The 19624-nt window shown below is 32.8% G+C and overlaps 1 protein-coding gene across 1 annotated transcript; it reads right to left on the reverse strand.

Moving 5' to 3' along the window:
- Window positions 1-15983: 15983 nt before the first annotated feature.
- Window positions 15984-17452, reverse strand: LOC107915334 (L-type lectin-domain containing receptor kinase IX.1-like). Its single transcript, XM_041101916.1, has 2 exons — window positions 16966-17452; window positions 15984-16930 (listed from the first exon to the last, which is right to left on the reverse strand). The coding sequence occupies exons 1-2, from the start codon at window positions 17357-17359 to the stop codon at window positions 16038-16040; spliced, it is 1287 nt and encodes a 428-aa protein (XP_040957850.1). The 5' UTR covers window positions 17360-17452; the 3' UTR covers window positions 15984-16037.
- Window positions 17453-19624: the final 2172 nt, after the last annotated feature.

The raw sequence follows: 19624 nt of genomic DNA on the forward strand, positions 1-19624 counted from the left end.
TATGTGGCTGGCAATCGACATGTGATTTTGGACATTTTGAAATGTACATGAGAAGGGATGATGTACTCCCTAAGATGTCCACCAGCGAGAGGACCTCCAACATGATAGATGTTGGTGGGTCAGAGAACGAAGATGGTAATGAATCTGATATGGATCCACCCCAGGAGCTCGATGTCGACGGTTTAGAAGTTGCATTATTTTCTGAATCGGAGCCTATTCCAACTGAACATGAAGACAGTGAAGGGGGTGAAAATGAATGAGAAGAAGATCTACAATTCACGGTGTATTCGCTGTCAACCTACATGCATAATATCAATCTTTCGGCAGAGGATGTGCTAGAGTTTGTAGAACTGCCACATAGGAGGTCTAGCCAAGGAAGTGCATTGTTGGATTTGGGTGATTTAGAAGTGGGGAAGGAGTTTTCCAATAAAGATGGTTTTCTCGCAGTATTGAAGCGATACAGCATCAAGAACGGGGTTAACTTTCATGTGGTTAAATCTAAATCTAAAAAGTTTAGGGGGAAATGTGCAATGCGAGAAGGTAGCTGCTCATAGAAAATCATGGCTTCTATTAAGAAGAAGATGGGGTTATGGACGATAAAAAAGTTTACTGATCCGCATACATGTGTTGCTTCTGGTACAGTATCACTGGGTTATTAAGGTTTTATTTAGGGTTTAGGGTCATTTCCAATTAATTTAACATACTCATAGGGTTACAGGTGTTTCACGGGATCATCTGAAACTGGATTCAGATATGATCGCAGGCCTAATACTACTGATGGTGAAAGCGAATCCGAGAACTACTGTGTTAGTTTTAATTGCCAACATTCGTAGCCAATTTAATTACATGCCTTCGTATCGCAAGGCGTGGATAGATAAGCAGAAGGCCTTGAAAAAGATACATAGTAGGTAAGACGCGTCATACAATGAGGTATGGCAATTGTGTCAGGTGCTGGAGAGGTACGTAACAGGTTCCATAACAGATCTTAAAATGGGTCTCACATACTACAATGATCACTTGCTCCGTGGATGCCGAGTGTTCAAGCGTCTGTTTTGGACCTTTAAGCAATATCGAGATGCATTCAAGTACTGCAAGCTATTGGTACAAATAGACGATACCTTTATGTGTGGTAGATATACCCATCGATTGTTTTTAGTTGTGGCACAAGATGGTTATCGGAGGATTATTCTAATTGCATTTACAATAATACCGGGAGATAAAACAGATGATTGTGATTTCTTTTTATCTAGGTTGAGGAGGCATGTCTGCCCCCAACCTGAAATATGTGCCATCTCAAATCAAGGAATTGAAATACTATCTACAATTGAACAATAGGGAAGCTTCTAGGATCGCATGCTAATTATAACCAACAATATCGATCTACCGCTGAGCGATGACAAGTGACCAACATAGGTTTTCAATCATGACCAATATTATTTAGTTTGTAATATTACGTTTGTATTTTTATATTTTTTGTATGTAATCATCGCTATACACTTATATTGACATGGTACGAGATCATAAAGAACCGTTTTCATGATATGTTAGAAATATTGTGGTCAACTAACTTAACAGGGGCAACATACTTTACTAACATGCCATTCGAATAGTGGATACAAGTATATGACGACGGGCTACGACATGGCTACATGACCTCAAACCTAATGGAATGCATCAATTCCATTTTAAAATGAACATGTCATTTGCCAATAACCTTAGTTGTGAAATAGACATACTTCCGTTTGGAGGAACTGTTCCCAAAGCGAGCGACGAGTTATATTGGGCAATTGTAGGGAGGTCATGCATGGTACCCAGTAGTACTTGAACAAATTAATAATAGTAAGGCAAGAGCTAACTGCATGCATGCAGTTTGTCACTTGCGCGACGACCTATGGTTTCAAGTGATGGGGTTCGACAGACCAGACCAAGGTATTGTCGGGGGAGTGTATCGGGTACACTTAAGAAATAAAACTTACGACTGTGAGATATTTGACGCATTTTATTTTTCATGCGCTCATGCAATTACAGGTTGTATGAATCTCCGTTTGGATCCCATGAGCTTTGTCAACGAAGTGTACAAACTAAAAAAATTGTACAACATGTGGAGACATGTATTCCCACCCGTCCTAGATGAATATAAGTTACCTAATAGAGAATTACATCGCAAACCAAAAGGTCGACCGTGCTGGACTCAAATACGCAACAACATGGATATTCGAGAGTGTTCAAACCAACAGAGGCTATGCGGGTGGTGTAAGAACCCGAGCCATAAAATGCCATCATGTTCACATCAAAACTAAACATTATAATATATGTCTTCATGGGAATTATTAGCCATTGTTAATCCAAACTAAATTCGATAATTCTTCATGTAAATTTTCAACAAAAACATTCAATATTTCTTTTCAAATCAAATTATATTGCTATGCTATGTGAAAATAATTAAAGTAAATTTTCATTTTGATTATGGTTTAATGGTACAAGAATCAGATTGTATACAAAAAAGATTCAAAAGAACTTCTATTTTCTTAAATGATACAATATACAATTTATTAGTGCATATGCCAGCCAGAATTTGTGTCACATTGGGGTGGTTGATGGTTACGCGTTGAATTCCTTCTAGGTTTAGCTTCTGGGTAGAGTTGTGGTTGTCGGGGTTTGCCTTTGGTCGATGTAGATCCTTGCATTCGTGTATCCTCTAGTCTATAAATAGGTGGTTGGGAAGATGACCCACCTTGATAGAACAAAGATATTAGAGGTGTTTGTTGATGAGCATAACTATGGGGAGTCTCATAAGTCGATAGGATAACGAATGTACTCTCCGCTGGTGCCTCATGCATAGATGGCCTATACATCATCATAAGTGTCACTATCATCGGGAAATGAGATGGCCCAAGCGTATACCACATCGAGGATAGATGACCAACAGTCCAACTTGACATAAGACAATGAGCAAAAAAATGTGGTGCAACATTTTGTGCTTGTGTGAAAATAAAAGGGTTGGGATACATACCAGAATAAGGCGTTACTTGTTAAAGGGATGTGGTGAGGGCATCGGTACTAAGGTTGTCGAGGTCGGTTCTTGCGTGGGTGATGATGATGGGCCCGCCTTGCCACCCCTTGAATTTGAAAGGAGCTGTCGTGGCCTATTCGTATGGGGATGCTAACATCTCGCCTCTTCCCCTAACAAATATGACTTGCCATGGATTCTAAATCATGGCATGTAATCCGGATCGCATACTAACTCCGGAATAAGAATTGTGTTGCGAGTAGGTAAAAAATCATATCGATTATTCCACATGTTGATATATTGTGAGTGGAATATCGGTCAATTCGTACCTGGTCACCGTAAGTCAATACAATGTAGATTATCAAACTCTTGAGTTGCCACGAAAATCAATTATTAGAATCCAAACTGTCGCAACACTCTATTCGCCTCGTGCATCTCAACGGTAGCGTATACTACCAATGAGATCTTAACGTGCCAGGCATTGGGATTCACAAAAAATTCCTCAGAAATTATTTCTCGAATTGTCGGGTCATCTTATGATGTCCATTCAATCTATATGAACGTGATCAAAACATTAGTTATATATATTACTGAATAATGAATACAAAATCGACTACGTTATTTGTATATAGTTTAAAATTAAATAAAAACATACATCCACTTCCGATCGTTGGTCTAATAGGAGCTGTATATCTTCAAGCTCGGTGGGTAATCCCACGTGACTTGGGGGCATGCTTCCAGATATTTAAATAACTTATTAGCATAATAATTTTATTTTAAATCAATTTAATAATGGTAATATCTACTAAATTTTACCTTGTTACGAGTGTGAATGTATACGGGTAGTTCACTCGAGGACGTAAAAATGGAAAGTAGTACCAAACTCATGATTGTAGTAGTAAAAGGAACCACCAATTTTGATTTTTTCTGGTTTTATCGCCCGACACATCTCTCGATACAATGTCGCCAACACGGCGGACCCCCAACTGAGTTCACCAGCTCCTCTAAAATTGACAAGTTTTAGTAGCCACCTTAGATGTACAAGGTTTTGTGACTTATCTGGCATCAGAATACCCTCGACAATTTGAAGGATGTATGCTCGAGTGTATCGTTCTATTCTCTCTTTAGTTGAATCTTTCGCCAGCTCCGCGAAATTATTTCGTAACCAGACCATTTCGATCCGGCCTCCATAAATTATCTCCAAAACCGCACCCAAAAGATCATAACATATGATCCCCAATCAGTAGACTGAACAGACCCGGTGACTACCGACCCGTCCACAGGTAACCCCCAACTGCAAATGCATGTCCTTTAGAGTGATAGTACACTCACCACATGAAAGATGAAATGTGTGCGTCTCGGGTCTCCACCTCTCCACCAATGCACTTATGAGTTTCGGGTCCAACTTACACCCCCGGCTTACAAAGGCCACGTGCAAAAAATTGGCTTCCCTCAGATATGTTTCGATCAATGGTGATGGAGAACTCTGTAGATTACGAATATGACATTGCAAAATTAGATCTTTCGGCTATTTACATAAAAAGTTATAAAAAAATATTAAGCTCAATTATAACTATGAAATAAAAAAATTAAAAAATATTAAAATTTATTCTTACCATTTGCAATATTGGTTGAAGAGATGTGCTTGTTATCAAGACGGGTTAAAGAGCTGACCATTGCTAACTATATAATTGAACATGAACAAATTTTTAATAAAAAAATTATTTCTTGATTACTAATAAAAAATAATAAAAAGAATAATTTAGATAAAAATAGAATTTAGGGAAAAAAATTAAGAGACTATTTGAGAGATTTTTGAGAGTTGATTGAGAAATTTGAGAGATTTAAGAAAAAATTATAAGAAATGTGTGTGTGGGGGGGGGGTTATATATATTTTTTACTGTTGGGGGGCCAACGGCTAGTTGAAATAGCCGTTAGAGCACGTGCAAAAGCGCGTCTACGTGGAAGCGCTTTACTAAATCGCGCTGATGTGGACGGATTTTACATGTCAGTAGGGAAAAAAGTGCGAGCTAGACGTGCTTTTCTGAGTTTCCCCTGAAAACGACTCCAGCTCAGCGCGTTTTAGGGAAATCGGACCATTCCTGTAATTATGAAGAAAAATAACCCATTTTCGTAATTATTTTTGGAAATGGGCCTTCTCTGGTCATTTAGTTGAAAATGTAAGTTTAAAAATTGGAATCATGAAATCTAATCTAATTCTATTTTTTTTATTTAATATGTAATTAATTTTTATTTTTATTTTATAAAATATTTAATTTAAAATAATTAAAAATAATTAAAAGTTTTTTTTTAAAAAAACTATTGTTTTTAAAAAAATTATGATTTTTTTAAAAAGTTTTTATCAAATAATATTCAAAAATAAAATAAAATTCATTTTCTCAAAATTTATCCAAAAACTGGTTTTATACCCCAATAATATAAAAAATTTAATTACGAAAAATCTATGGAAAACAAATTAATTACGAAAATAGACATTTGTTATAGTGTTTTGATGGTACCGTCTGACATATTGACGGCACCAAACTGAAATGTGATGACCTAAAATATTTAGAAACCTGATTTGTAAATTTCCCGTTAGTTGAAAAAAAGCTTTAGGGGTGCTGCCTGTTGTGGCGACACCAAACTTTAAATAGAATAAATTGATTCATAAACCTCCTTGTTTATTGTTTTCTTTTATTCCCATTTAACACTAAAAATAGAGAAGCCTCTTACCAATTAGTTTAAAAAGTTTTTCTATCAAAAAATATTTTTATAAAAAAGCCAATTTTAACTGAAAATAAATTTTATTTATTTTTTGAAAAATAATTATAATTTTATTATCAATTTGATTTACGAACACGGTATAAAATTATAATTATAAAATATTTTAAAAAATCTTATTATTTATAAATTAGAATTATTAGTTAAATTTATAGTTTCCAAATATAATGTGAGCGAAAGAAAACTATTATGAATACCATTAATTGCTGTGTCAGACATAATTTAAACAAAAATAATCATTTTTTGAAAAATAAATAAAGTTTATTTCTAGTTGGAATAAGCTTTTTTATAAAAATATTTTCTGATAGAAAAAAAATATTTTAGACTAATTGGTAAGAGGCCTCCCTATTTATGGTGTTGAAGGGGAATAAAAGAAAATAATAAATAAGTGAGGTTTATGAAATAATTTACCCTATTTAAAGTTTTGTGTTGCCACACTGTCAGGCAGCATCCTTAAAGCCTTTTTTTCAGTTGCCAACCAAAATGAAAAATTTACAGATCAAATCCTTAAATATTTTAAGTCATCACATTTTAGGGTGGGTTTGGATGGGCGATTGGGTGCGGTGCGGTGCGTTTAGTTTACTTTTTGTCTCACGCTACAGTATCACTATAGTATCTAATCTCACCGCCACCGCTATTTTTACACTAACCGCAGGTAAACGCACCGCCCATCCAAACTCACCCTTAGTCTGGTGACGCCAATATGTTAGGCGGCACTGTTAGAACATTGTAGCAAATGCTTATTTTTGTAATTAATATATTTTTTGTAATTAATTATTTTTACATTAGTTGAGTAAAAAAATCACAAAAATTCAAAACTAAAAGTTAATATGAAAAACAGAGTCGAACTAAATGGAAAGTTCAAAATATCTAAAAACCCCAATTAAACCAAACGGATATCACTCCTATTAATTAGACAACATGTCTCCATCTAATTTGTTTTCTATTTTTATTTCTTAATTTTTAAAATAGTTTTTATTTTCATAAATGGTATGTTATGCAGGTTAAGTGCTAACTCCAGCTTACCGGCCGCCCTGCTGCTTCCCGTCAGCTCTTTGACATCCATCGGTGACGATGGCTGTTGTTTAGTAGCTAGGGTTTTTATGCTTCTGTTGTTTATTGTTCTACGGTTTATTGCTAGCTAGCCTTTTGTTTTCTTATTATTAGTATTTTTAATAATATCTTTTATATTGATAAAAAAAACTATTAAATGTTGAAGGTAATTTATTTTTGAAATAATAAGTTTTAGAATTCAGCCAAATTAATAAATTAAGCAAATTAAATTCGGTGTATTGAAATTTTGATTATTAGCTATATGATTGTTAAAGTAATACAATTTAAAAGCCAATTAAACCCTTTTTTTATTTTTTTTTTGTGTGAGGCTAATCTTGTTGAATATGATTTATGGAACTGCTGCTGCATTAGGATTTATGATAATATAGTTAAGAGAAAAAAGCTACAAATTTATAACAATTTATGTTTATGTTTAATGATCATAATTTTGTTTTTTAAATTTAGAATTGAATGTGATTCTTTCGCATAATATATTATGATTACTCCTATATAATTATAAATAATTACGTTTAAATCTAATTAGTAAATAAGTTTCCAAATACCACCTAAAATTATAAAATTTTCCCCTTATTTCACTTTTATCATAATTAGTAGTTTCAGCCTTGTCCCCCCCCCTTTTTTTTATCTTTTTCATTTTCTTTATTTATTTTTTTTGCATATATTACATTATAGATCTTTTTATAAATTAATGGTGAATTTTTTATATTTCACAAACAAAATTTTAAAAGCAATTTGCAAGTATATATATATTTGAATAGAGCAAGTATATTTAAAGTATTTTTATGATAATAAATCATGTTTCACAGGAAAATATTTAGTAGTAAAATTTAAGACTCTAACAGCAAATTAGCAATGTATCATATCATTTATTTTTACAGTGTGTCATATTGTTTGCTATTCCCAGGAATGCTAATACATATGAATGTAGGTTGAAAAATGGTACAAAATTTTATTATAGTGTAAAAGAAGAAAAACACATCAATAATTTTATTCATCACAAAACAAAGTTTGACAGAATGCACTACCCTAATGAATGAATGAATAAACCCCCCTAAAAAATGACTACTCTCCAATTTCGTGCTTTTAACTTATGAAGACAAACTTAAGATTGCAACATTGATTCATACCATCAACTTGTAGATCTAGATTTCAAATCCCACCTGTAATTCTTTTTCTTAATCTTCAAACTCCGGATGAATATCCAAGAAACCAGGACGATTTTAAACCTAATGGCATCCATAGATCTAGATTTCACCTCTATTCCTGTTCTTTCTTTATGTTCAAACTAGGGACAAAATTCAGTCATCATTAACCATGATAAGCCAAGAACGTCCATCCTTAGGGATATCACCAATAATATCGTAAATCGCGCTATTTTCTCCTCTTTTCCTCCTCCTCCTCCTTCCATCTTCAACAATGACATCCAAATCTATAGTATGAGGGTTCATCATCACTGTCCTTCCCCTTAAACCAGGGCAATCAATTTCATATCTAATCATTGCACTGAATCTTACCCGGAAATTAAGTTTCCCTGTTTTCCAATCCTTTTCAATCTCCTTCATCAATGGGTATTCAATTATCGGTTGATCACTTTCATTCCCTGTCGTCACGAACTTAACGAAAACATCCCTTTTTTCCCACACATACAGCTCCAGATTGTCGACGGTGGTCAACGATAACGGGTAATCGTGTTTGTAAAGAATGGAAGCTTCAAGTTGATTCGTATGGATCGATAACGCAATATTTGGGTTGTATACTGTGATATTGCCCAACCAAATCGATACAAGATTTGAATCCAAGACTTTAAAATTCGAAACCAGAAGATTGTTTAGTTTGATTATAGGTGGTTGTGGGTAGAAAAAGAAGGGCACAGACAATTTCAAGGACCAAAGGAGGATTGTAATGGCGATTGTAATGGTGGAAATGATAATAATTCTAGGGATGTTGCTGGCTCCAAAGGGGGTTTTGGAAGCCATCGTTTGATTGGAGCTTTACAAACTTGTACTTATTATTCAATGAATATATAAAAGGAAACGCCAAAATGGCTTGCTTTTTAACTATTTTTAATGGATTTATAGATTTGGAATTCCGTACATTAGACTGTGTATATTTTGTCCCTCCTGCTCTACTCGTGTTAAATGTAGATATTAGTTGTCAATTTATTATTATTATTATTATTTTTATCTGGTTTCGTATTTTAGGTGTATCTTTTGTGTCCAATCTTGTCCAATTTGAATTCCAATTTTATTAGACCATTATATGAATTAAACTCGGATTTTAATATTATGATTCATAATTTTAAGTTTTAGAATATTAATTTGGCTTTTTTCTTCTTGTTATCTATAATATAATACAGAGCAGAAAATATAAGAACCGCACATATTACAAAGTTGAAATATTTGTTTAGTTCATAAGGTTAGAGGAAAAAAAACTTTTTCAATTTGAAATATATATATAATGTGCTAATGAGCCAATTCAAACACGACTCATTGAATATATGCAACCACAATAAAAAATAAACAACTCTAATAAGAGCGAAAGAAACTGTTTTTTTATATCAACTAATCAAGGAAATAAGGCTCAAGATAATTAACGAGTCACACAACTAAAACAAATGGTACAAGATGAGTAAAATAATGTGACTTGACAAAGGATAATAGGCTAGTAAAGGATCAAGATAGGCTTAAGCACAACCATTGGTCCCCACCAAACCTTAGATCATAGCCTTGGGGTATAAGTAAGAAGAAGGCCTCAAGATAAGGTAAGATATATATCTTCAATCTAAATACTTTAACAAAATCCTCGGGTTAGATAATACTTTCTCTTGTGCCCAGATTGATTATTCCTAAACTTTGGCTTTTACATACTTTAATTATTCTTGAACTTCAATGCCTCGATAATCACCCTTTGTGTGTAGATTTTTTGATCTCTAGCCCAAACTTCCTTTGGTCCTTTAGTCTAAAGTCACAATAGAATGACTAAAACAATCAGTGTGGTTTGTATGAATACAAAAACCTCTTACTTATCATAACAACTCACCCACACTCAATACAAAAACCTTTTACTTATCCTTCTGATACCAATGAGGCCTTCACCAAAATAAAATCCGACATGAACAAATGTAACACCCCTTACCCAAGACCATTGTCAGAGTCGAGCATAAGGCGTTATTTGACTTAACTTACTAGTTTGAGGCATAAAAATTTGCTTTTAAAATTAATTTCACTTTTTACAACAAAGCTGTCCAATCGTGTAGCAGTTACTAAATTAATTATAACTCGAGCTACAAAACTCAAAATTTAGATCCATAAATTTTCCCTGAAACTAGACTCATATATATTCTTATCATAAATTTTTCAGAATTTTTGGTTCAGTCAATTAGTACAGTTTATTAGTTAAATTCTTCCCTGTTTCACTGTTTGACTGTCCTGACCTCTCGTCACTAAAATTCAATTTTCTCATTGTCTGATTTTAATATGGTGTTCTCACTTGTTTCTACAGAAAATAGACTCATTAATAAATCTGTACATATAAATTAAAACTCATAAATATTTTTTTACAATTTTTAATGATTTTCTAAAGTCGGAACAGGGGACTCCAAAAACAGTTCTGACCATATCTAACTAAAATCCACATATCTCAGAATATAAAATTCCTTTTTCTACACCGTTATTTTTCTATGAAAATAAACTCAATAAGATTTAATTCTATATATCATTCACTCTCTAATTCATTTTATACTATCCTTGGTGATTTTTCAAAGTCACATCACTGCTGCTGTCTAAAATCTGTTTCATTGCAAATTTTTACTTTTTCACAATTTCTAGGTATAGACTATCACCTAGGCATTCATAATACCAAACATATTCTTACTTAGTCATTTTAATAGCTAAACATTATCACATATTTACACATCATCCTTTAGCATTATCATAAGGACATACATTCAAAATGACTAAGTCCCTATACATGCCATAGTTCAACATTGATCATCATAAAATACCGAGTTGTTGTGGTTGATAGTGTGGATGCTCTCTGACATCTTTAAGATCCCTGAAGTAGCTTTGCAATACTATAAAAGAAAGAAAAATAAAAGAGGTAAGCATAAAGCTTAGTAAGTTTACAAGTAAATAAATAACAACACTTAACACAAATAATTATACTCAAGTAACATGATCCCTAATTTCCTCTTTACTTAATCTCTTACTCGTTCTCTTGCTTGTTTACTTAGCTAACTCATGATTATAACTTACTCTTCTCTTGCTGAAATGTTGGTTCTCAATTGATAACATAATATGTTCTTAACTCTTATAACTCACCTGAATTTTCTATTTATGCTTTTACCTGAACTTTTATGGAACATAATTTGTTTACTAGCCCGTTGAGCCACATTGGAATAATAAGGATACTTGGGTCTCTTTTCTGATAATAACATGCCAAAGCCATGTCCCAGACATGGTCTTACATGGGATGTTTCTTGTACTGCCAATGCCATATCCCAGATATGGTCTGACATGAGAGTTCTCATATCGGTGTCCATGCCATGTCCTAGACATGGTCTTACGGGGGACCTCTCATCTCGGTGCCAACACCATGTCCCAGACATGGTCTTACATGGCACCTCTCATAGCCTTAATGATGCCAATGCCATGTCCCAGACATGGTCTTACATGGGGCCTCTTTACCCAAATGTCACGACATTTGTATCCGATACATTCCTAATGTTTCAACGGGACTTTTTAATACTGATTCTCTGTCATCTCATACTTGAGTCAACATTAGATATTTTCATGAAACAAATACATAATTTCTGAAAAACAACAACATTAATAATAATTATCGAAATATTACATTTATTTACTGTAAACTTACCTCGGTACAAAATATGACCAAATCTATCAACTTAGTCTTCAACTTTTTTCTTTCCTTGGTCTAACTCCGGATTTCGTTCTTCTTGATCTATAATAGAAAATTTATCTTATTTAATACTCACATTCATCAAAAAAATCCTTGACTCGAACTTTGGAAAAATTAAGATTTTGCCCCTAAACTTTTGCATAATTACACTTTTGCTCTAAAGCTCGGAAATTAAACTTCATCCCTTATTCTTATGTTTTATGACATGCTGAACATTTTTCCCTTCTATGGAAACATCAAATTCCCACTCTAACACTTACTTATGAACATTAGGTATTTTTACCGATTATGTCGTTTTACTCGTTTTCACTTAAAATCGCTTAACAAAAGTTGTTTAACATAATTCTAAGCTTAATATTCTACCATAAAACATCAAAATAAACACATTTCACCTATGGGTATTTTTCCAGATATGAACCCTAGGGTTCACTTACTAGGGTTGGAATCACTTACTATGGAGCTTGGAAGCTTGAAAACCCTAAATATGGCTTCCCATTGCTATTTTCGTTCACCATGGAGAAGATAAGCACATTTTGCCATCTTTTTCCCTTTTTAATTCTTTTTATTACTAAATTACCAAGTTGTCCCTAACTTAAAAATTTCCTATTTCACTTATCTCATGTCCATTTTTGTCTACCAACTTAACCAATGGTCTAATTACCATATAATGACCTCCAATTTAAAGTTTCATAACAATTGAACACCTCTAACATGTAGAACTCAACTTTTGCACTTTTTACAATTTAGTCCTTTTGACTAAATTGAGTGCCCAAACGTCGAAATTTTTGAACAAAATTTTCACAAAATCATTCCGTAAAATCATAGACCATAAAAATATAGTAAAAACAAATTTTTCCTCATTATATTTGTGGTCTCGAAACCACTGTTCTGACTAGTCCCAAAATTGGGATGTTACAAACCAACCAATCCTGAACCACAACCTATCTCCCCCTACACCATAAAACCATCAAGTTCAAACCTTTAATCACCTTAAAACCCTAATTTATGTAATCTCTAACCAAACTGTAACTCTGGAAGACCTTCACTATCAAGAAGAGAAGCAACCAATAGTACAGCCGGCCACTGAAACAGAGCCACATCAACTTAAACCAAACAACTTGGAACACACTATAACATAAACAAGCTACTTAGTTCACAAGACAAACAATTCTTCTCCATTTTTCTCCAAGAAAAAGTTGATGACTTCGAAGGGTCCAATGTAGGTATGCTAGGGATAAATGTAGATGCCATCCTACACTTACTCAATGTAAACCCTAAAGTGGCACTACTCAAACAGAAAAAATAAGTGAAAATGCATTGACAAAAAACTAATAGTGGTTTAGAAGGAGATAGGCAAGTTATTGGCGGAAAGGTTTATCAAGTAAGTACAGTACTCGTAATGGCTAACCAACATGGCCATGATGGGCTAAAAGAATGGTAAAAGGAGAATGTGTGCGTATTATACCAATCTGAATAATGCATGCCCTAAAAATAGTTTTTTACAGCCCTATATCGATAGGCTGGTGGACATTGTTGTAGTCATAAGTTCTTGAGTTTTATCTATGCTTTCTCAAGTTACAACCAAATAAATGTAGACCTTAGATACCAAGAATAATGGTGAGCCAATCACGAAGAATAATGGAAAAGAGCCACAATCTACCCTTGAGAAAGACTGGTCCAAGGAGGTGGGGGTAGGATAAAGTAAGAAGAATGGGCCTCAAATCCCACCTAGTTTTAATTCGGTCATTATTAATGCTACTACCTTACCAGAATTGAATCACAGCTATGATCATTGAAGATGACAACACCTTAGTGGGCTAGACCCATCACGTGGGCCACTCTATTGCTTTTTCTTCAAAAGATCTCATGCATGCAATGAGAATAGTTGGTATGTCTATGCATTTGATAAGCAAGAGTGGGTTTACAGTGCAGCAAAGGAGAGCCCATATTATTTAAATTCATTGGAATTTAAATTCCTTTAGTTGTGCTAGAGTTTGAGATGAAATTTGGGTTTTCCTTGAAAATTTTAATAGCAACTAAAAATGCAAAGCTCCATTTATGTTCATAAACTACTTGTGCACATACCCATTTTTGTCTGAACTCAATTGAAGGCATTTGTTTTTCCTTTCTTTTTGAGCCTACCAAGGGTCTAAATTATTATTATCATTATTACTACTACTATTATTATTAAATGTTATTATTATCTTTTTTTTACAAATAAACAAGATTGAAAAGTAGTATATATACATGAAATGAAATGAAAAAGAAAAAAAGAGGAGGCTTTTCATATTTTGTTTTTTTAAAAAAAGGGTAAAAAACAACAAAAATAACAACAAGCATTCCATTTCATTTTGTTCTATTCTTCTTTTTTTTTGCCATATACATATCATGTGGGATCAGGTTTTGGGCTCCGATGAAGGGGACGTCATCGGTCCGCTGGTCCTCCGCCCCTAGGAGTCCCAAAAATCCCTTTTTTTTTCACTTCCCCTTTCTAAAATAAAGGTTTTTTTTTTAAGTTTGATCTTGAGAAAAATTTTAATTTTTTTAAAAAAAGAGAAAGTTTAGATTTTTAAAATAAAAATTTGTTTTTTAGTCATTTTAAAGGAAAATTTTAAATTTTTTAAAACAAAGTTTTGATCTTTTTCAACTATTTCGAAATAAAACTTTGATTCTTAAGAAAAATAGTGATTTTTTAAAAGAAAATTTTGATTTTGCAAAAAAGAAAATTTCGGCCACCGTATGCGGCGGCTCCACCACCAGAGGCCAGAGAGCCGTTGGGCTCTTCGATGGTGGAGCCATGGCCAACATAGAAGGAGGAAGAGTTTTTTTTTTTAAATGAGGTTAAAAATAAAAGAATGAATAGTTTTTTCCCACCCCTTACTTTTTAAATTTAGAAAAAATATCCCTTTTTTGCAGCACCTCTCTCACTTTCTGGCCTATTTACACCTGTAACCCTTTTGTTTATTCAAACCTTCAATTAAATTCGAAATTTAAAAATTAAAAACAAGTTAATTGCTACACTAGTCCACTGTCTTCCACATTTTTTTAACTTTTAGTCCCAAAATCAAGCTATGTCATTTTGTTTCCATCTTTAATAAATTATTTACACTTATACATTCCTTTTATTTGCATTTATAGCTTATTTATTTAATGTCAATTATGCATTTTATTTTAATGTTTTATATTTATTCACACTTGTATAATTTTTATTTATTCTTATTTCGTCTTTATTTATTTTCATTTCTATTTATATTTAAGTTTTTTTTACACATTCCCCTTACATACATTTTAATATTATTTGTTTATATTACTTTGATTCTTTTATTGTATTATGAATAATGTGTATTATTGTTATTATTATCATCATCATCATGTCAAAGTCTTATTTATTTCATTTATTTAAGTTTTCTTTTTATTATTGTCATTTTTGAAAGAGTTTTAACTTTTCATTAACTTTAGCCAATTTAATTAATTTTCCTATTTTATTACTATTCGTTTTAAAAGAGAGAACTTTAGATGATTTTTTTATCCTATAATTGTTGACATGAAGTTAGTTAAGTAGGTGTTATATTTTAATGCAACCATAAGATTTTTACATTTGGATTTATGTTAGTAGGATCTTATCTACCATTTATCCTAGAAAAATTATAAATAATATGTAGGATATTTTTTAGGGTTTTAAACTAATTTTAAATATCGTATAGGATTCCTCTTTAGAATCTTAAATTAATATATAAATATTCTTTAGGACTTTATTCAAGATTAAAACTAAAGACTTTTGTAGGTGAATTGTAAACATGTGTAGGTCTTTCTAAGTATTTTATTTTAGAAACTTTTTAAGAAAGCTAATAAATATTATTTAAGATATATTATTCTAGTATTTTGACGAATTTAAACCTTAGATCAAGAATTTTAAAGTAAGATAAATCATAAACCTGGCATAGGATACTTTTGTAAAATCTTGATAGGTTCAACATTATTAATTAACTCTTTTAAATAATAATAATAAAAGATCGAATACGTTGTAGATGTATTTTAATATTTCTCTTAATTCATTGCTAATTTCTAGTTTTTTTTAGAATTCTAAAATAGAATTAATTTTAGGAATTGAAGGTATTTTATTAGAATCATTTAAGTATCTTTTAAGGTTTTCGTTCAAAGTTAAAATCTCTAATTTAAGTTTCAAATTAGATAAGTTTGATGAGCACATTTTAATCGAATTACAAGTAAACCGAAGGCATTTTCTTTAGAGTTTTTATTTAAGATTTCCATAAAGTGGAGCCCTTTTGCCAAAGAGGTGGGAATCAAGGCTACCATTTGGCATGAATTCATAGATGAGCAAGAACTCCCTTTGATCATGACACCAACCGATTAGTTGTACCAGATTCCGATGTCTTAACTGGCTGATGGTCTTCACTTCAGTTACATACTCCTTTTTCCCTTGTTTAGACCCTTTTGAGATCCTTTTTACAGCCACCAACAAGTCTAAATCAGGCAGGTAACCTCTATACACTGTACCAAACCCTCCTTCACCCAATTTCCTCTGTTCTGAGAAGCTATTGGTTGCATAGACAAGTTCTAAATAAGAAAATCTTCTTGGTCCAGCTCCTCTTCCAAGGTCCTCATCCATTGATGTTGTTAAGTTTGTTGTCTCTTCTGTTTTCCTTTTCCTCTTTCGGAACATGATATATGTTATAACTGTCACAACCATAAAACCAACCACAGGTACTACAACACTTATTACTATTGTTGTCTTTCTTGCAGTACTTCCCTTCGTTTCTCTTCTTACCAAAGTTGAATTGAACTCCCATGATTGAAGGATATGTTGCTCTTTAGCCAGGCCTATAGAACCTGAGAATCCAACCATAACCCATTCAGGTAGAACCTTCGTAAGATCAGTGTGATAAGAAAGACTAGAAGTCTCTTGAGGGTTATTAGTTGTCTGGTAGGTCCAAGAAGCCCTGAAATTCTTAGTAGTAGCGTTGTAAGAAATCAATACATCTGCAGTGTCCCCCTTGTGAAAGCTTGCATTCCAAGAGGTGTAATTGGCCGAAGTCAACGAGTTAATGTTGATCCCCACGTGGTTATTAACTCCGACAGGATCCCAACTATTTTTGTAGGTATCAACTCCACTAGAACAACTTGACCCAGAGCTGAGACATTGTCTGTGGTGTTAAAAAGGCCTAGCAAAGCACCAGCTGAGTTAGGTGGGATTTCAGACCCAACAGGAGCAAGGAAGAAAGCGAATCCATGGCCATAACTAGAAGCATTTGACATGGTGATGGTGAAGGCAAAACGGGTACTGAAATCAGAGAGCTCTCCTGTTTTAGAATTCCAAAGAGGTACCTTGTCGGCATATGTGGCCCATCCAACACGATATCGATGATCCAAATTGTTAAATTCAATGACTCCGGAGGGTTTTGCTTCTGCATCACCCTGGTAAAGAATCTGCTTATCATTTAAATCAAAGTTAGATTTATGGAAGTAAACCGAATTGGCAAAGCCAAATACTAAAACAAAAGAACAGCAGAAGATGATCCAATGTAAATAGACAAGATTGCTGTAAAAATTAGGCATTTTGAGCACTAAATGAAAAAAAAAACAAAAACAAAGAAAGCAATTAGGACCTGAAATACAAATTTCAATTACCAGCAGTAGGCTTCATTTACACCCTAGAGACGTCATTGAAAGTGAAAACATACTCAATAAAATTTCAGTTTCGCTTAAATACCGTTAGAAGAACTTGGAATGCGATGATGATGACGACCATATAATAATAATAATAAAGTTCCTTCTTCCACGACCTTAAATAATCTCACCAAACTAACAATATTTTAAAGAACCAAATTTAGATAAGATTTTTTCTCCCGTTAACGCGTATTGGACCAATTCAACCAATTCTTTACCTGCCAAACCATCGGCATGGGGTTTCCATCAAGGTTCTGTACCGGTTGTTTTTTCTGAACTATTGGTACATTGGGGTTTCGGTTTGTTTCAGTTGAAGTTTCTGTATTTTTCTCTCTCGCGCGCGCACATATATATATATATAAACGAATACATATACGGGCGCATACATATAAACACACATATACATATACCGTAATTTAATTCAAGATATACGGTAGTTTTGACTACTTGTTCCACTTCACTTTATGTTCTAACAACAGATAAAACAACAGTTTTTGTGCAATTAAAGTTCTCAGCAAAGAATTTCATGCCATTCGTCTAACTTGAAGGAGAAATGAGGAGTTTAAGCTCCTATTGTTTATGAAGGCTTTTATAGTATAATTAATTAAGATAATTCATGGGATAATTTCAAATTTTAATTGAAAATTTAGATTTTATGAAAACATTATTAGATGATCATTTGAAGATGTCTATAAATAGGAAGTAGTGTGGCGTTTCTGTTGATTTTTTTTTGGAGTGTCTTTTTCGATAACTTTGTTGAATTTTCTTGTTGTATTATTCAACACTCTTTTAGGTATTATTTGAAGAATTTTGATGTATTGTAAGATTATTTGGGAGAGTGATTTGTAACAATTTTGATTCGATTTTGGGGCTGTAATTATCCATTGTGAGATTATAGATCGTGATTAAGCCAATAATTTTACTAGATAAATTGTTGAGTGAAAATCATTTTCTAAGCAAGACTTCGTAGACATAAGATTATTGATTCAAATACTGGATTAACAAATATTTCATGTTAACTCTTTCCTTACTAAAGAGAATACAAAACTATTTTGACTGGTTGCAAATCGAAAGATTTTTTCAAATTAAAATAATTTTATTATACTATATTAATATAAAATTTTAAATTTAAATCCAATATTAACAAAAAAAAAGATAGATAATCTTTTTTCTATTTTAATATATTTTATCTTTTAAGTGTACAACTCACGCTATTCATGACTAGATGAACACCTAATCAATAGATCAGTTTCAAATATTATAATATTTTATTAATTAAATTTGAAGTATTACAATTAAATATTAACTTTGAATTTTTTATAATTATATTTGTAAAATTCATTATGAATGTACAGTCACAAACTTCAAATATATTATTGTCTTCTAGTATTAGTTATTTAGCTTCGTATTCTATATTTTGTACTATAATTTTGTCCATAATACGTTTCACTCTTGTATTATAAACTATTTATTATTATGTGCTTATCTCTTTATTATTAATTGATTACAAAATGTTATCATTTATAATTATGTTAAACACAATATACTACTAATTTATAATTATTTATCTTTAAAATTATTAATATGTTATCAATTATTTTTTACTAATGATTTATCTAAAAGCATATAAGTTGAGAACTAATTATAAGTTAATATGTTTGTAAAAAAATTAATTTTAAAATTTAGTAGTAAGCGACTGTCGGTGATGCAAAACAGTGACTGGACAAGGTGATCTATTGGGAGAAACCGGAAAGGGGTGGGGCGAGATGTAGCTCTACAGGGGCTGCCACGGCTGAGTGAGTAGTTAGAGATCATTTGCGAAGAACGTTGGAACTTGCTCGGTAGTTGATGCAGAATTGTGGGGAGTGTTGGAGGGGCTCCAACAAGTATGGAAAATAGGAGGAAGGAAAGTATTCTTGGAAACTGATAGCATGGTGGTCACGAGGCTGCTAAAGGCACAACAGATCGGGAATGATGATACTGCATTGGTGAGGGCCATAAAAAGGATGCTGCGTTTGGATTGGATAGTCGAGTAAACCATGTTTATAGAGAAGAAAATAAGGTTGCTGCAGCCATGGCTTTCTCAAAATCGTTAGGCTACCATTAGTTTCTACAGACCCCATAAGAGGTGACTCGACTCTTTCAAAATGATGG

The sequence above is a fragment of the Gossypium hirsutum genome, chromosome D10 (genome assembly GCF_007990345.1).
Source record: "Gossypium hirsutum isolate 1008001.06 chromosome D10, Gossypium_hirsutum_v2.1, whole genome shotgun sequence".
Taxonomy (NCBI): domain Eukaryota; kingdom Viridiplantae; phylum Streptophyta; class Magnoliopsida; order Malvales; family Malvaceae; genus Gossypium; species Gossypium hirsutum.